This window comes from Zeugodacus cucurbitae, chromosome 5 (assembly GCF_028554725.1).
Source record: "Zeugodacus cucurbitae isolate PBARC_wt_2022May chromosome 5, idZeuCucr1.2, whole genome shotgun sequence".
NCBI lineage: Eukaryota > Metazoa > Arthropoda > Insecta > Diptera > Tephritidae > Zeugodacus > Zeugodacus cucurbitae.
In genome coordinates this window covers 42,035,853-42,055,521 of record NC_071670.1, presented here as the reverse complement: position 1 = coordinate 42,055,521, position 19,669 = coordinate 42,035,853, and the positions used below count along the sequence as shown (strand labels likewise).

The 19,669-nt window shown below is 36.3% G+C and overlaps 1 protein-coding gene across 1 annotated transcript; it reads right to left on the bottom strand.

The window, feature by feature from the left end:
- Positions 1–1,199: 1,199 nt before the first annotated feature.
- Positions 1,200–14,688, bottom strand: LOC105216223 (uncharacterized). The gene is made up of 7 exons (XM_054232549.1): positions 14,097–14,688; positions 13,405–13,599; positions 10,848–11,518; positions 10,178–10,624; positions 5,749–6,229; positions 5,286–5,441; positions 1,200–2,742 (listed from the first exon to the last, which is right to left on the bottom strand). The coding sequence occupies exons 1-7, from the start codon at positions 14,217–14,219 to the stop codon at positions 1,942–1,944; spliced, it is 2,874 nt and encodes a 957-aa protein (XP_054088524.1). The 5' UTR covers positions 14,220–14,688; the 3' UTR covers positions 1,200–1,941.
- Between the last annotated feature and the right edge of the window lie 4,981 nt (positions 14,689–19,669).

Here is a 19,669-nt window from a genome sequence, read left to right as displayed (position 1 = left end):
TTTAATCTGCATACCAACGAAAGAGTAACAGTAACTGAATAACTTAACAAACCAATTCGTGAGAAGTGTGTGCGTCAAATAGTCAAACTAATCATAATAAAAACAAAGGCTCGTGTATCTTGATACAAGTTTGAACTTGTCGCAAAATGTACTTACAATCTTTCCGCCTCTTCTCTCTGCAACTCTCTGAATTGTCGAGTGTTGGACGCTGATGAGTTCGAATTAACGCGGCGTTTTGTTAAATAGCAATGATTTTTTCGTTCGAATTACCAAGTGTATGAAAATGTACTGATTTAGTTCGAAATATAAAGAGATTTAGTAGGGAACTCGTGATAACTTTGAATTATAGAGAGGTTCGAATTATCGCAGGTTTGAATTAACGAGAGTCGACTGTATATTTTAACATTATCATCATAATCACCACCTAGGTACACTATATTCAAGAATATCCGCTTACTTAATTTTGCTAAGATATCTAAACTCCCCTCTAAATTTCTTAAGAGCAAATGAGAGATTCGCCTATATAAATATTTGGTAAAAAATTGGCCACAAGCACTTAAGTCTTCATGTTCCATAGCTGGGACCTTGAAAAGTTATAGTCCGATTTCTGGGATTTTGGACCGAAAATGTCACAATATAACTGCAGTTTTTGTATAAAGTTTCCGGGATCTTCTCTGGTGTTTTATTTACAAATTGTAAGGTGAACGAATCATATTGGATTAAAAATTGTAGTATATGGGAAGTATATTCATTGTGTCCCATTGTGAAGAAAGCTCTTTCTACTTCTAATGATATTGGAATACAAAACTCCATTTTTGAATTGTAGCATTGGGACAAGACGGTGCCACTCCTACCGTCCATTTCTTATACAAATGTTAGTACAGCCCTTTAGTACCACCTTTACGATAAAATTTAGGATTTCTGTTGTTTTTCATTAGCAAGTTAATGCTTTCAGTAGTTTTCAACATAACAATTGTATGGGAGCACGGGAAAAAATAAAAAAAAAGAAATAACATAAATATAAAATATATGTAATAACTACATGTATATAATATAATTAAGTGGAACTTCTCTAACTCGAATCACCATAACCCAAAGTTCGATTTATGGAAGGAAATTTGTATGAAATTTGACTTCTATTGCCACTTCAAGAGTTCGAGTTATGGAGAATTTCGAATTATAGAAATTCGAGTTAGGGAAGGAAATTTGTATGAAATTTGGCTTCTAAACGCTATTGCCAATTCAAGTGTTCGAGTTATGGAGATCTTCGACTTCTAGAAGGTTCGAGTTTCGGAAGTTCCACTATAATTGTAAAATAAATAACGAATATTTCAATATTTGGAATTAAATTGTTGAAAATAAAATTGAAAGAATATAAATTGTTGTGAATATTACTATCAAACATTATGTATTTCAAATATAAAAAAAACTAACAAACATAAAAATTTTAAAATAAATATATATAAATAATTATTTTAAACAATTACATCTACATATTTTCAAAAATGATAAACGATTATTTATTACTTCGTTCACCTAGTCGTTTGTTGCTCACTGCTTGACATTTTGACATCTCTCAAATAATTAATGAAATAAGCTTTGCATATATTTATAAGTTCACGGTATGTTGCAGATTTTTAACTCTTTAGTTCTGCGGCTTTTTAGCACATTATTTACTGGCCTTCCTACATATATACATATTTAAGTCATAATTGATACTTTTGCTATTAAAAAATAGTATGTATATTTCAAGTCAAGCTAAGTATTAATCTAAAAGCCCAATATTGTCTGCTTTGCATTAACATTAGCGCACACATTCGCTTAAAGTCCAAGTCTTAAGGCTTAGCCCATATAAATTTATCTCAATGCAACTGCACTTAGCTCTTAAAAATTAAATACTAAAGTTTTCACAATTCCACAAATATCTGTACACCTGTGCGCTCAACTGCTCAGCTCATTAAGCTCTTCATATTCACGTTTACCCTCCGTGGGTATCTTATCCACCAACGCTTTATCATAGACATCACTCACGCTACTAACGTTGCTATTCTGATCTTTCGCTGCTGTCAAATGTAAATTTGGCGTGGAGAAAAGTGAGACACGCGCTTTACGCAAATGCGGCAGACTGCCGAAGAAAGATTGTCGTCGCGTCGTTTTACAGCTTATATCATCGGTTGTGCAACTCGTGCCACAGTTATTGCCATTTGTGCCATTGTAGGCGCCATTAAACTGTTTTGGCCTAATTTTCACTGACTTCCAACGATATTTTGATTTCTTCCCTGCACCACCCACGCTGCTGGCAATGTTGACACCATTACTCATACCAACACCAGCAGCTAAGTGACCATCACCATTTTGTTGTTGTTGTGCGGTTAGTTTATTGCCGAAAGTTGTTGTCTTTGGTTCATAATTGCGTGCGCATATTTTTCGTACACGCACTTGCATTGACTTGCGATGTGCACCGAATTTGCGTTTAATGCTGGCAAATTGTGATGACGACGTTGTTGTATTTGTTGTTGGTATTGTAGTGCCCGCTGCTTGTTTCTTTGCTAACGTTGTTTTTGTTCTTCTATTGCTTGCTGTAGGTGTGGGCGATGATGACGGCGTTGATAGATCGATGGTGTCATAATCGGTGTGGTTGTGGTGGTGGCGACGCATGCGTGTAAACTGTAGCAGCGAATTGACTTTCAAACGTGTTATGTAGCGCCAAAAGGCGTTAGGTTGCGTCGCGGAGGCGGGGATCTGCAAGTGGTGGTTATTAAAATATGAAAATTTTGCTAAAGAAAGTTTTGTATATGTACATACATACATTTTACAAATATTTTTTTGTTTTTTATTTTATATATTTTATCTACAGTTTGTTTCAAGTGAAACTCAACTTTCAAAATTTTTTTTTTTCAATTTTGAAGGACAGTCTATCTAATAACACAAGTTTACAAATTCAGGTCAACTTTTGGATCTGAGAAGATAAGAACGATTCTTAACTATATTTGATATGCTGAATTCGAATATGCATTTAGTTTCTTAAGATTGATTCTAGTTTCCGAGTTCTCGCATGATAGCACCATTGTGCTATAAATAAGTGATTAGAGCAAATAAAAATGCAGAGGCAGTGTTGCAAAGTTGATTCAAAGTGTTTTTGTTACGTTTGTGGTAGTTATATGATTAAAAAAAAATAATAACAAATGCGCTCAAAGATGCGTATCTGCACTACTTTGGTTTCAGAGTAGCAGACACTCATAAGTCATGGATACCGAAATTTATTTGTAACGCATGCAAAACAAAGCTGTATAAGTGGTCATTGAGAGAACGTGAGTACTTTTCCTTTTCAATGCCTAAAAACCGTGTAGATGATTGCTACTTTCGTTTGATGAAAATTAAGGGCATCTTTTCAAAATATCGTTCACCACTTTCTTGGTAATCACAAATCCCCTAATTTTAAGGAAATTATTGGCGATATGTTGCAAAATTATGGAAAGATTAGAGCTAGAATGTCTCTAAAGATCCATTTTCTGCATTCCCATCTCGATTTTTTTCCCCAAAACTTGGGTGATACGAGCGACGAACAAGGAGAACGGCTACACCAAGATCTAGCCAACATTGAAAGAAGATACCAAGGATTTTGGGATGAAGGCATGATGAGCGACTACTGTTGGACTCTAATACGTGAAACAGATACTAAACAATACAAAAGCAAAGTTCCACCAATCTTCATTTCTGATATGTTACTTTTAAGTTAATAAAATGAATATTATTTGACAAAAATCATAAAAAATTAAATTCTTGATTATTTCAAAAACTAGAATCAATCTTAAAAAACGAAATGAAGATTCGGATTCAGTGTCATCAATTGTCATAGAAACCACTTTTGGTTGCCCAGATCCAAAACCGTGTATACTTGTGTAATTAGGAGATATTCTTTAAAGTCTTCAATTCACATTTTTTAAAGACTTTTCCGTTTTTTTCGAAATTGTCCTCTTCTCTACACGTTAAACTAAAATATTTTAAAACATTAGGATAAATTTTGTTAGATGACATATACATAAGTATGGCATTGTCCTAAACGACGCCATTTTTCCCGTTCTTTCGACATTTCTCTTCAGCAAAGCTTGCCATTTCATCATGGAAAGAAATACGATCCAACAACGAGTCGAAATTATAAAAATTTGCTATCGATTATAAGCAAAATATGCGTTATTAGCCAGACAGCAATTTACACGTACTCCACGTACGATTTGGTGCGGTTTATAGGCCGCCGGAGTCATTGTGCCGTACTTCCTCAAGATCAAGACCGGCACGTTACCGTGAATGGGAATCCCTACCGCTCAATGATAACCGACTATTTGTGGCCCGAATTGGATGATATGGACTTGGACAATATGTGGTTCCAAGAGGACGGCGCCACAAATCACACAGCGATTGTCACAATCGATTTATTGAAAACCAAGTTTGGTGAACTTGTTATCTCATAAAATGGCTCAGTCAATTGGCCGCCTCGGCCGTGCGATTTGACGCCGTTTGACTATTTCCTGTGGGACTACGTCTCTACGTCTATGGTCTATGCCAACAAGTCAGAGTGACGATTGATAATTGAACTTTGTATTGCTCTTATTGAAAAACCCTTTATATTATAGTTTTTTCTAGTACTATCGATAGTTTATTAAGAAACATATGTAGCTTCTATAATGATAATATTTAAACGAAATTTAACTGAATGTCTTTAATTTCAAATGCTAATGCTTTTCAAATAATGCTGAGTAATAGACATTTGAAAGCGAAAGTATCTTGAGTATTAATTGGTTGAAATCGACAGCATCCCTTAACATCCCTTATTCATGGCGATTTATCTCTTTTGGTGACTCTATGTAAACTATTCTATGCTTATATAAACAATTCCCTTGAGAGTTATTTTTTGTAGGTAAATTATTCTATGATACTTATTTCTTTTAATTTTTTGGTGTAGAACACCTGCGGTTGGAGGGAGAATTCAATAAACAAAACTATAAAAGTAAACGTTCTTAGTCGTCGTTTGTCAGTAAAAAGCCTAATGAAATGATTTGTCAAGTCTGATCACTCAGGAATAGCTACGGATTTTGTAACCAGAGAGGTTTAATTTGATCGAAATAGAAGATCAGTCATTCTCATTTTATTATAATCGATTATAACATAATTATATAATAATTTTAAGCATAAAAATTCGAAAGATTAGTATCAGCCGACTTGTTCTCCCCAACTAGCCCACTGTACTTAGTTTATAATATGAAAAATATAAACCGAAACATTACCTTTTTACTGCCGAAATTGTCGAAACCGACAGGTTCATAAATATTTTCATCTTCATCGCCATTTGTTAATACAACATTTTCACAGTTCGGAGCAAAGTTATCACCATCCTCGTAGATGCCGTCGATGTCATCCTCATGTAAATTAATGTTCGATTTCTGTTTTTGGATGAATTTCAATTATTATTATTTTCCTTACATTTAAATAATTTCAAGCCTGTTTTGTAATCCGATTGGTTTTAAGCAGTGAGTTTATAATATAGAGTTATTAAAAATTTTTAACTGACCTACCACAATAATTTTTGGGACTTTTGGGCACTTATTTCCGAAATTTTTATTTTAAAGACTGCTTTAACACTTTTTGGAAATGAAAATCACTATTTCCGGCAATCAATTTCGATTTCAATTTTACGGTAACAAAATTTAGCACAGGCTTGAAAGCTCTTGTTACTTCACTACCACTCACCCCTAATGCTCCACAGCCATTTGTCAACACAACACTGGACTCCACACCTTGTATAATGCTTTCATAGCTTCTACACCGATTCGCTTCCAAACTTTTCAAATTATTTCGCACATTACGTTGTTGTCGTTGTGCATATTTGTGTGCCAAATCCACAACAGCATAAATTGGCTCTGATGAACGATTACAAGTCGCTGATGTAGCTTTCTCAACAATGAGTTGTTGTTGTTCCTCAGCATCACCATCAACACTTTCCACATCACTATCCACCACTGGCTTTTCGCACGCCTCATCATCGGCAACTGTTTTGGTCATACTGGCTTTTGTTTCAATAAACGATTCTTCCTCCAACTTTTTCGTTAGGACAACACGCCGCTGCTCATGACGCTCGACTGCGGCATCTACGTTCGCATACGACAATGTCTCCTTCCGGCCTTTGATGTGCATACGTTGAATTTGGTCTTTCACCATAACCATTGCTTGGCTGGAAATAGAATTGTGGAGAAGGAAAATAAATTAAAAACAAAAATTTTGAGAATATAAAAAACAAAAACACAAACAAACACTACACACTTTTGTGCGAGTACATAAAGGAGACGTGACGTGACTGGCACGTGTGTTTGTTTCTGTGTCGGTGTTGCTGAAGCATCATCTGTAAGGCATCTGTTTGTGGCAACTATCCTGCGGGTGCTTCAAGTACACGCACACGCACACTCATACACACACACATATACATAAGTTAAAAGTTACACTTGAACTATTTGGATTTCTTACTTTTCCAGCGTTTTCAAGTGCGTACGCTGTATGGCGCAGACATTCAAGAGAAAATCACTCTGTTTTACTTTAAATGTATACATTTGTGCGCGCTAAACACTTCTACTTAGGTATATAATTACAGTTCATTTGAAACGTTCTACTCGGTGCTGAGCTAAACCATGTGCTGCTGTCGCTGCAACTCCACGCGTCGCCGCAAACTCCAATGAATCAATGCCTCAGCACCGATGCCATTGCCATCTAAATATGCATATACATACACATATACACACATGCGTTCATATATATGTGTAGCAATTTCAATTTCCTCCTTGTCGTTGCCACTAATAGCTGGCTGGATGTTGCGCATTTGTTGCTCATCGCTGTCGCTCAATGATGCCTGCTATTCCCGCTGTTTACATTGACTTAAGAGTGAAGTCAAAAATAGCACATCACAGCACGGAAATATGCATACGCCGCATGTCCATAGGTACACACTCGCACTACATACGAGTATATCATAGCTTCTTTATGGCGCACATGCAATACTTTAGTCTTTTAAATGACTGCAACGCATCCGCAATACAAACTTTATTCATTCAGCCACAGCCAGCCGATTGACGTGTCCACCCTATCCAGATGCTTTTGTGGTCTTTAAAGATATTTGTTTTTTGTATTTTATTATCTGTGCATTACTGCGAAGACCCTACACTGCGTGCAGCGGTATATTTAGTTCAATAGTGGGAACTTAGCTGCTATATAATAATGGGTGTTTTTTAGACGTGTGTGCTTCTGAATGAGACAATACTTTTTTGGAGTTGATCTTTTTAACAGCTGTTACTTCATTTATACTCAGTTTGGTTCGCCATTTCATAATGAACGGACTTGATTGCTGCAAAAGGTGGTCGAATTTTGAGACTATAGGATGGAATTTATTCGGCGGTCACTTGCTCGAAATAATTTTTAAAACTTCGAATACAATAATTGCATTTCTGATGTTTAAAATGTGAAATGACGATTTTTGAAAGAATCATCGTATTCTTCAACAGATGCTTCAATAAACTATTTACTACAATATGTTTTAACGGCATTACTTCGGGTATTGCTCGTAAGGTGATAATTAAGCCTGCAAAATTTACTAATTGGAAACTATTCTAGAACAAAAGTAAAGGTATAATAGTTTTTGAGAAGGGGTTTTGAATTTTGGGGTATTCGGAATGTATTATCAAAATTTTATGACATGTGTATATTTCTGATACATTTAAACCGTTATAATTTCTCTATTGATCTTTTTGTGACAATGTTAAAAAATAAAGAAAAAAGCTTATCAGTGGATGAGTTGAAAGCTTTACAAACATATTCTCCGTTGAATTTTACTTAAGCGTTTTGTATCCAAAATTAAAGTTCTGTGGTTTCTTAAGTGGATATTTCATAATTATGTGTAAAATAGAGAAATATCCCTCCAAAAATAAAATTCAGGTGTAAACTTTCTAAACCCTAATCGACCAAGAGATGTCTCCTATGTCAGAACTTGTGCTTATACTTTGATATATATATATTTTTTTGTTGTATTCTGTAATCTATTGACATTTTATGATCGAAAATAGTTTGCTTTCTTCAGAAAAAATATAAATAAAATCATGGGTTGGGAGTCGTGGTATTTGACGTATCGATCGTAATCATAAATAGTCAAATAGCTGAAGTTTCGATCTTTTAGTACATTAGAAGAATCTAAAACATTCAAACTAGACTTTTTTTAATGAGGTTATATTAGGTTAGGTACGAAGGCTGTACCCTTTAAAAAAGGAAACACACTTAGACTATTAAGAACAGTCCTTTGTGATGCCATAAAATTCAACCCCCTCACTTAAATTTAAGAATCGACAAAGCGCCTAGAACCTACCACAATTCTGCAGAGTTTACTTCTAAATCCGCTAATTCGCGGGGGTCCCCAAAAATTAAGATCCAAGGATTTTCTGCCTAGATCTCGCAAAGGCGGGGAATTCAAATAAGCAATGTTGAGAAGATTCTACCTCATCCTCTTCCAAGCAGCTTTTGCAGCTAACATCCAGTAAAATTTTGAGTTTGACCGCGTGAATCTCGATGGGACAATAGTTTAGTTAGAACTCCTTTGACTTGGGAAAGATTTACCTTGTTGGGAGCAGAAGAGTTCCCTTAACTTCTTGCGATTTTCTTTGGGTCAGAAAGATGTTTTAATAAAGAACTCTGCCTTAAATTTACCGAATGTTTATCAAAACGCTTAGAAACATATAATAATTGTTGCTAGTTATTCGGATATTCTGTGAATGTTTTAAATTCTAATTTATTTCTTTTGTTTCATTTGGGTATTTTCTTAAATTTAAGTTAAGTTCCGTTACTGGCTTTACTTATTTTTAATATCTCCAAATCCATATATGTATGTATATACAAAAGTAGCGCCACATCAAAAGTTCTATGCCGAGCACGCCAAACCCGCGGCTGCTTTGAAACTCCCTTTTTATTATTATTTGTCTTTTTTTGCATACATTTCCAGTGTCTGGTAATATGTACGCATGTAGGTGTGCTTTAGGAAGTGCGCCGCATGTAGCTATTTATAGCGAAACTCTTATCTGGCCAGTATATTAATATTGAAGAAGACCCCATTTTACAGTTTTGTTTACTCGCTACAAATGCGAGGGCGTTCAAGTCATAAATATGGTAGAATAATGCAACTGTTTACCATATTCATACTCGTACTTGCACTCGCACACTTACTACTAGTTTAAAAAATGTATGTGAATCAGTTTGACAATTCTATAAAAAAAGCTTTTGAAGGAAATGATAATTGAAAAAGATAATTTGTGAGCTAATCATTCGGAGTGATATTTGTGTGTTTGCTTATGAAAATTAGATTTTATTGGCAAATGTAATTGTTAAGGACACCAACTTTAAAGACATACTATTCAAGAAACAGACCATATGAATTATTTGCTTATTGCTAAGACCAAGTAAAAAAAACTTGAAGCCGAAGGAAAATAAGAAATAGACAATTAAAGTCCCATATAAAATTCGATATTGTGCTCTTATGCCAGCGTTTCTTCCAATCGTCGAAACACTTCTCAACCTCAAGATAGATTTTTGGGATAGCCTTTGGCTCTCTCAGCGATTTTATATATGCTTGTAAAACGACGGTTCTCTTTATTTTTAGAAATAGGAAAAAATATCACGGAGCCATATCTGGCGAATATGGCGGCTGGGTCATCGTTACCGTATTATTTTTGGCCAAGAACTCACGAACAAGCAACGAATTGCGAGTTTTTGACAAACGAAAATCGCCAAGCTCATATAAGCAATGACAATTGAATTATTGAAAAATTGGAAATTTGAAAATTCCCGTTATTTTTTGAACACAACATGATCATACTTAGTTTATTCAATACATGTCCTCAATTACGTTACTTGGCGTTTAAACTACAGCAAAACCATGTCTTAAACTTAAAAAAACAGGTTTTGGGGTCCTCAAAGGTTTCAGAAAAACTTCTCATTGATTTAGTTGAAGGATTTATAAGAAAAGTTATAATACACAAGAAATTAGCTCACTCTCTAGTCGACAATCAGCTGATACTTATTCGGTATTCAGTATTCATTAGTCAATGTCTTCCCTAGTGGGTATTAATACAATTTCTATTTGATTGCTTACCTGTCTTTGGAGATACTGGAATATGCTGCAGAAATGTTGTCCACTGCAACTTCAGCTTCATCACTCATTGAACAGCTATCTGCCAACAACAACTGGTTGTTGTTGTTGCACTCGCTCGTATTGTTATTTCTTTTGTTGTTATGCTTATACTTTGGAATAGTTTCGTTTTGATCACAGTTCGTTTGTGTTGACTTTGGATAGTTTGGAAATTCTTTATTCACCACATGTTGGCGATTCGTCGCGCCAACACTTTCTGGCGCCGTTGGCGAATTCGATTGTCGCTGGAACATGCTATTTATTTTCAAGACTGTTTGATTCACAGGTCCATGGCAAGCGGATGCGGAAGTTGAGGAAGATGTGCTGCCAGCACTTGAGGAATGGCGACCATTGTCGAGTGTGGTAAAATCGCTGCAGTTACTTTCACCATGCAAACGGAAGTGGGTCGCACTGAAATGCCATTATGTAATGTTATGTTAAGTGGCATGAAAGGCATTTCTGTATTGTGTGTGTTTTTAATTTCGAATTGCATAGGCGCATAGTTTCTTTTGTTGTTCGCTTATTGCACCATTCATTGTTCAAGTCAACAAGCCAACGAGCGAACAATTGTACGCATGCGCATACTTAACTACATATCTACATATCTACATTCATATGCATGCATACTACTTACCTCGCTTCAGTAGTTAAACGCGCATCTGTGACGTTTTCGTTAGCATTGTTGCTATTGTTGTTATTGTAGCTTTTACTACTTGTTGCGCTAGCTGTTGTGCCACTACTCCTGTTGCAACAGTTCACTTGTTGCTGCTGCCGTTTTTGGTAGTGTTGCTGTTGGTATTTTTTCAACGGATCGCTTGAATTCACGCCGTTACGCTCCAGTAATTTCGCTGTGCTGCGCGCAATTGGCAATCGCACCGCCACACCAATACCACCCCCACCAACGCCTGCGCCGCCAGCGTTACTCTGACTGGGCAGCGACAGCGCTGGCGCTAATGGCGACCACGTCGTAGATTTAAAGCCATTTCTCGCTTTTACATTCGCCATGCGCTCCAAATACGCATACTCACCACCATTGGCTTCCAACAATTCCACACGCTGCCGCATCGAATCACAACTGGACGAAAGCTCTCGCTGACGCTGTGAATTCTGCCCCGCCGTCGACCACAGCGCATAGGGTATATTGTCGACAGATGTATTGCGGAAACGTTGCTGTTGTATGGGTAGCAGCGCATACGCGGAGGCGGCGGAGGAGTTGGCGGAAATAATTTTCGAGCTGCTCGTAGCGGTCAAGCTATCCAACAGCATGGTGATCCATTCGCGATAGGCGTTGCGATCGTCACAGTGCTGTTGAATGAAAAAATGCGATTGCTTTAATAGATTGCTAAACAAATATTTCATTCGGAACGAATGCTTCAGAAATTACTAAATTACTAAATACGAGTTGAGTTAAAATTACTTAAATTTAACGATTTAAACTACATATTGAATAATATATATTTTTTACATAGCTTTTCGAAACCATTTTCGTAGTATGATTGGTTTTGTTTGAAAGAGAACATTCTTGAGGTTTTAAAATAGAAAAACGCCGAAGCGAGCAAAATCTGCAAATCTAAGCGCAATTCATGAACTTTTTTCATAATTTTCATTTATTTTCGACAAGGTAAACCTGTCGATTGTCTGCCCGCAAGGTACCATATTTCCAAATTTTAATGAACGATATGTCCAATACTTTTCTTTTATTGTGTTATTATAGATAACTCAATTAACCTCAGTTTAGCACACAAAGCTGAACTTTGGGCCCGAGGCTGACTTGGGTAGCAGCGTAAGCTGACTCTGATGCTGGTGTGATGCCAAAAACACTTCTGGCCATTGTTCAAAAAGACCCTCCCGTTTCGACAAAATCAATTTCAATCAATTCGCTAGGTTTGTCGAAGCTATTTCATCTCGGAACGAAGACTTCCGAGGTATAACTCGATAGATTGTTGCTGGGAGGTCGGTTCGAAGAAAAGTGTTTGGAACGCCTAAGGCTGAAAGGTTTGGAAGGTTCCGAGAGAGACCACCATTTATCCTCATAGAAAATTAAATCGGTAGTTTCTGCCAATGCTGCGTTATTCTTCTTCTCTAGCATTCTAAAAATCACTGACTCATTGAACCGCACTAGTACTTCTTCCTACATGTAAGTACGCGTGGCAGCGCTTTCGTCAAGTGGCCTGCTGAAGGAGTATGGCAAAGCTAAGTGGTCGAGACGGGAGTTGAGGCTACAGAATCAAGTTGGAGATTCCTAGATTATTCCTCCTCGCCGTCCTTCAAACAGTCGACATGAATCTAAACCAAGAGAATGTAGTTCGAAGGGTATTTTACGCTTCGCACTTGGACAGAGAGATCTGTCAACCGTGCAAGTTCTGAATGTTGTCTATCGTTTACTTAGATCTCGCGAGATCTATATGTCTGGCGCTTGAGCGCAAGTGGTCACCGAACGGCCGACTCCTTCCCAATCCAACATTGTGGCTATGGTACGTTATCTTGCAAGTTTATCGAATTCCCTTGTGACCAGGCACCCAAATAATTCAGATAACAAAGTAGCTTGAAGCTATCCTTGACAAACATTGTAATAATTTCTAAAATAGCAATTGTTAGAAGTGCATTGCTATTCGTCATGTTTATTTATGAATAAAATAATGCAAATATCTCTTTGTAATAGTTTAATAGAGCGGAAATGACTCAACTCTATTATCTGATTGGTTTTTTATTATAATTATTTGCATAATAATGCAACTATGAAGTGTCGAGTGAACCTTTCTATCAACTTTTCAACTCTTTTCTTTCAATTCACAATTTATTGCATTATAGTCTCTTCTAGTATCTACATTTCTAATCAGAACTTCGTTATAAGTGCTTTCTCTACAAATTTCTTTCATTCATTCGCATAAATTTTTCTTATCTCTGAGTGTTATACGTATAGTTTTTGTGCACACTGTTCATATACTCTCAATTATTCATATTTTTTTAAAACAAATTGCAACCTTTTTGCTTACAGCACTATTATCGGCACAATAAATAAAGTGACTAATGCGAGTATTTACATATAAATACATTTATGAATTACTCATTCTATACGCATTAATAGTATTACTGTTACTGTTATTGTTATAATTATTATTCATATTATTATTATTACTCTTTTATATAATTAACAATATATGCCTAACCGTTTGCTGGCAAATACTCACGAAAGTGTACATTACATGTGTTGTCGTCTCAATTGTGAAACGAAAGCCACCCAATGGACGCACCATTGTGCCGGGCACCAGATTGAGTACGTCTTTGAATGAAACCAATTTATTGTCATACTCCTCCTTCGATGCGTAGGAGAGTAGCAATTTATCCTGCAGCACAAACCACATTTTACGCCAGCCGCCAACTTTCTAATAACGGTTGTCAAAAACGAAAAAAACAAAAACAAATACATGCATTCATATTTTATGGCAATAATGAAGATAAAGCTGAGTTGGTTTTTTGTTATTTTTTTCACTTTTTGTTTTGCTTTGAATTTTCCAACTGAGCGGAGCTGATTGGGCAGTTTTTTCTTTACTTTTTTGGAATTTTTTTAAACGTTCAATTATGGGCGCGTGTGCAAAAATATACCATGTAAGGTGTTTATTTCACTTTTCTTATTTTTCTTTTTATATTTCTTTTTTTATTATTTTTATATTTATTTTTTATTATTTCTATTAAAATTTTTTATTTTAATTTTTTTATATTTTTTTAATGACGATTTTTTATTTTCAACATCACACATTTTTTTTAATTTTTTTCGTTGGACCCCTTTTTTATGCTTGTTTCAAAAATATCACTTGATTCACTCTTGCTCACGCGCCCGCAATTATCGTTTTTTCTACTTCATATGTATACTCATACTAACATTTCGCTTCTTCTTCAAATAACCACAAAGTTTCACTTTATTGCTACTTCGATTACGCTCCTTCACCAACTGAACACTGCCAGCCAATGCATTGGAGCTGTTCGTTAGCTTTTGCGTATCCATAGCGGAAGGCTCCTTAACGGTTATTTTTCAATAAATATGTATTATGTGTATGCACTATGAGGAAGTTGTTATTAAGAAACATGTCTTCGCCACTTCACTTGCACTCAGTCAGTCAATCAGCTGTTGAAAAACGTTACAATTACGAGTTTAGTTTTAAAGTTACAGCGCAGCTCGTGTGCCACTACTGCTCTACTGCTCCACTGCTGCTGCTGCTGAACAATGTAAAGTCGAACACAAACTGAATTGTAAGACCAGCCTAGAAAAAGATGTACGGTGTGCGCGCTCCCATAAGTTGCACTCAAACCGCAGCGCACAAATGTTGGTGGTGGTAGCAGCGGCGCCCCTTACATTGTCGGCGTAGCAGCAGCAAACATGAACCCACAGCGGCCACAAACCATCGCGCAGCGCCACGCAGCGCAGTCAGTTGAAGAGCTTACTTTGCGTAGTAGTAGTAGCGCTCATCAGACTCAACGAGGGAATCACGGTCGAGTGCGTTTTCATTGTTTCAAACGCTGCTCACCACAGCTCGTAGTTATATTTAGACTTCGGCGGGCAAGGTGGTTGAGGGCAGCCAGCGGTGAGCAACAACAATGGCTTCACCGGCTTTTCAAGCAAGCAACAAAGCAAAACACTCAAGTATACTACGTGCATTTAAAAAAATAAACTAAAGTTTGAGGAAAATTCACAAACTAAAGCAAAATGTGAATGGAAAAAGTCAAATTATTATTATTACTACAATTATGGTGGGTATTTGTAAGTAGTCATATTTACGAGGAGCGTGGGATAAGACAGCTTTTTTAAAATGTCGTATTGAGTGTTCTGTTAAGAGATCTTAAGGGAGTTGTTATATTATATATTCGCTGAAATATAGAGAATAATATTGGACGATTGGTTTATAAACCGAGGGGAAATTGAGATGTTAGACAAAAAATAAAATAAATGTATAAATATAAATCAATTATGGTTTCATGGATGAATTTGTTGAATTTCAGGTACAAGTATAAAACCGTACTTACGAGTGCCAAAGTTCTAAATATATTTTCCAGATGATGCTGTATCGGTCTTAGCCGCTTCTAATTGGCATTTTTCAGAGGAATCTACATAGTTCCGATTAATATTAAACATTTTCTCTCTTGTTCTGCCTCTTAAGATTTTAAGAAAGCTATTTTATTTCAGATTCAATATTTAGAATGAAGCATTTATGAATTTATTCATATATTGGAATTCTGCTTTTACTTTTGATATTTCTGATTTTCTTTTATTTTGAATATTGTATATCGATTATAAATATTTGTTTTGATTTGATTTGATTTGTTTCTCGATCATCTTGAGAGCCACCTTCTATTAAGAAGCATGTAAAGTTTTGGCCTTTGTCATAGAGATTTCATATTTCGTTTTTCTTGCGGTTATTGTTGTTGTATCTGGACCCAGCTTGAAGGGAAAAAGCAAACTAATTGTCAACGTGGTTATCTATTGGAAGGACCAAAAAATTATGATGATGAAATCGACGGGGTCGGACCATGAGGATATGAATATTTGGGGAGTAGGTTTCATTAGGTAGTCACTGATTTGGTTTATCTCATGTTTAGTACGTAGAGGTCTAGCCTGGAAAAATAGAAATTTAACTTACTATAGTATCCAGAGCGAAGTTGGGCGAGGATCACACTGGTTTCATGAGGCCTTCTTCTAACAATTTCTACTATTAGTGTTTCTACGTTACCGAAATTGGCACTGATTTTATAGGAGGCTATTACTTCCAAAGGTAATTTTATAATGAAAAGGTCTTCAAATATTATCAGTTTGGTCATCATACAACTTGCACGTCTCTTAATTTGTTGGAGAAAGTGCCCCAACATCTGGCAAAGGTGTAAGTTCCAAGCATATATGTGACCTGGTCTACGGAAAGGGGGCTTAGGTGTCAAAAAATCAATTTTCACTTTTTAGTTGATTCGGATGGAAGATGATATGCTTTTTCACGTGATAGAATCCAAAAAAAAAACTAGTTTTCGCACGTTAGCTCCCTTTTCGTAGACCAGGTCACATATACATATATTTTTTCCTTTAACTTGTCAAAATAGGAGATTTCATTTGAGGGGTCTACGTCTATTGGGCGACTTTTGTTTCCAAAATTAAACTTCAGTGAGGTCTCAAACTGACTGCGTTTCAGTAGCTTCAATTAGTATATTACCTTTCAGCAATAACCAAAGGATTGGAGTTAATAAAAGTACAGCGTCGGTTTGCTTTGCAGTCATATTACATATCGAACTGCCCTCGTTAATCTATATATAAAAACGCTGTAGGCCGCACTTCTTAACTTTTATTTGTTTTCATACCTTTTTTCTTAACGAGACGCTGTTGGACGTTTCACTTGCGCAGAGCGCTTTCCATCTTTCACGGCGTTGGGCTCACATTTATGGGCTGCGCAATAACTCCATGTCTGTATGTATATATGTATTATATGGCTTATAGTGTGAATGTTAGCTTGTGACAAGCTCATTAGATTTAAATTTACTACAGTGTAGTGCTTTAGCGCAATTCTCAGGGCTGTCATATAGCAGCGCTTCTATGTTTATACTTATAGGTATACGTGCACAGATAGGCAAATATTCGTATTATATATATATCTCGGTATGCATGCGATTGCCTGAATGAGCGTCGGTATATTTATTTAACATATTTAAATAACTTGTGGCAAGCGCACCTAGTAATTCAACCTACATACATACATACATACAAACAAATAACGCGTTAATATTAGTTGTTGTTAGTGCATTGCATAGTATGTGTAAATATGCATGGGTATTTGGGTGTATTTACCTGTTTACTTATTGCCTTTCCATGCTTGCAAATGCGACGCGTTGGAAAAGTAAACGCTGCCGCGGCAGCCACATTGGCAGCAACAAACCGCCAGTCAGTCGCGCATTTAGCAGCGGCTACGGTAGCCGCAATTGCCGCGCGCTTTGTGTGCCACACTTTTTTAGGCGCTTTCACTGTTTTCGCAGACATCGGCCGTTCCACTACTTTGTGGGCCGACTGCGCGTTTGGTTACTATGTGGTTTGTTGGTGTGTTTACTATTTTGCCTGTTGTACTTGTAATTTGAGTGACTAATGGCATGGTATTTGGTGCTTTTTTGTTGTTATATTTTATTGTTAACTTTGCCGGTAAAACGACTGCATTGTGGAGCAATTGTATTTTGAAATTAATGCAATACAGAATGTACATACAACTATGAATAGCAAATGAGCGTATTATTCTGAAAGCGTTTTACTACGACTGTATACTAGCTCTCATTTTTTTGGGCAACAGCTGTAAAATAGTTTTTGCTGTAGCTAGAGAAAATAGTCGACATTTTCTTACCAGAATTGTAACATTTTATATTATATAAGGTCTCTGAAATACCATTTATTAAAATGTACGCCATAATACATTTGACAAATTAGAAATTAGGAAAAAAAGTTGAACCATTCTTCTTCAAGAAATTTATATTTTTAAGCCCTACTGTTGTTCTGGGAAAGCTGCTGAATTGGCAGTCTAGGCTGAGTACAAATTCGTGTCTGTTCCCGTTAAGTAGACTCGAGAGTCGCGAGAAGGGTCGTATGTTGCCACATCATCTATAGTATATAAAGATACCACGACGACATTTCCACGTTCCTCCCATAATACAAAAGGTTTAGGATATCAATTGAATTCTTTATTTATGTGAAAGAACATTCGGTGCCATTACGTGAGGAACTCGATTTCTTTTCCATGGCCACCACGGCCTCGTTTCCAATTTTCGACGGTTATCAAGCCGATATTGCTGCAATACTTCACGTTCGATATTCGCAATCGTCGCTTGCTTGTTGGCATAGACCATAGACTTGACGAAGCCCCACAGGAAATAGTCTAAAGGGTTCAAATCGCACGAACGAGTCGGCCAATTGACTGGCCAGTTTCGTGGGATAACACGTTCACCAAACTTGTTTTTCAGTAAATCGATTTTGACATTCTCTGTGTGGCTTGTGTCGCCGTCCTATTAGAATTACATATTGTTCAAAAATATTCGGTTATCGTTGAGTGGTAACGATTACTATTCACAGTAACGTGCTGGTCTTGACCGTCACAGAACAAGTACGGCCCAATGACATTGCCGGTCCATAAACCACACCAAACCGTATTTTTTTCGGAACGCAATGGTGACTCATGGAGTACGTGTGGATTGCTGCCTGACCAATAACTCATATTTTGCTTATTAACGAAGCCATTCAGCTAGAAATTAGTCTTATCGCTGAAGATAATTTTTCGATGAAAATGCGGGTAATTTTTAAGTTGTTGCTCAGCGCAATTTACGAACATACGAGGATATAGGCCAAGATCTTTTCGCAAATTTCGGAACAAAGACGTCACAAAGATGCCCAACGCTTGAGAACGACGTGGGAGAGTCTGACTTGGGTCTTCCTATATTGATGCGTTAGTGGCAGCAAAATTCTCGACACTACGGGCACTCCTTTGTTTCACTGGAAGGGGAACATTTTGTACTGTGCCTGTTAATTCAAATTTTTCCACTAGATGCTCAACTGTTGATCTGACAGGAAGATTATGACAACCATAAATTGGACTTAGCTCTCTTAAAGTTCAGGTCACTGACTCCGAATTTCTGTAGTAAATTTTAATAATTTCGATTCGTTGTTAGATCGTATATCATTCCATGATGAAATGTCAAACCTTACTGAGAAGAAATGTCAAAAGAGCGGGAAAAATATGACCTCGTTTGCTGTTCATGTCGGTATACTTTTGTAAAACCCTTTACTTTACAATATTAACCTTAAATCGTGTCACACACATTAAATAGTTTTAACAAAAGACGAAGCCTTTAAAAAACAAAATTACAGCATTTGTGAATTAATAAATCATTAATAAACCTCCGTTCTTTAATTATTTTTTGGAGTTCTATGAAGTCAAAGTGTTCTTGGGGGTTGGACCTTGAGGAGTTCTAGGTAAACTTTCGCGACAAAATTAATGCATTTGATGCTACGGTTCAAGTAAGGTAACATACCCTATATAACAATACACAGCGACTGCTGGTTTTTAAACCGACAATCTATGCAGTAGGATTTATGCTGTAGATCAGAGTTCCCCTAACATTTTTCTAACTTTTACCATTTTTCCTTGCCCAACGAAAAGAAAAAATCAAAATATTTACTGTTTTTAGGAAATGTTTATTAAAAGGTATATAATGATATAATTTTCACAGCAATTTGGCTGGAAAACTTACTTGCGTCTATCGCTGTTGCTTAATTGTGGCAAAATGTTACACTATATTACAAATATAGTAGTTTAATACATTATTATTGTTTTTTTTTGTTTTATTTTAAGTTTTCATTCATGTTGTTGTTAGGTATAGTGCTTAGTGTCTGGTGTGTGGTAAAAACTTGCTCCTCTTTTCACATTACAAACATACATACAATTT

Bases quoted from the DNA above. Each gene is read 5' to 3' on its own strand.
- LOC105216223 (XM_054232549.1), bottom strand. From the start codon at position 14,219: ATGGATACGCAAAAGCTAACGAACAGCTCCAATGCATTGGCTGGCAGT. The intron at 10,625-10,847 runs GTAAGTAGTATG...ATGGCATTTCAG, and splicing joins CGTTTAACTACTGAAGCGAG to TGCGACCCACTTCCGTTTGC. The intron at 2,743-5,285 runs GTAATGTTTCGG...CACCACTTGCAG, and splicing joins ACAATTTCGGCAGTAAAAAG to ATCCCCGCCTCCGCGACGCA.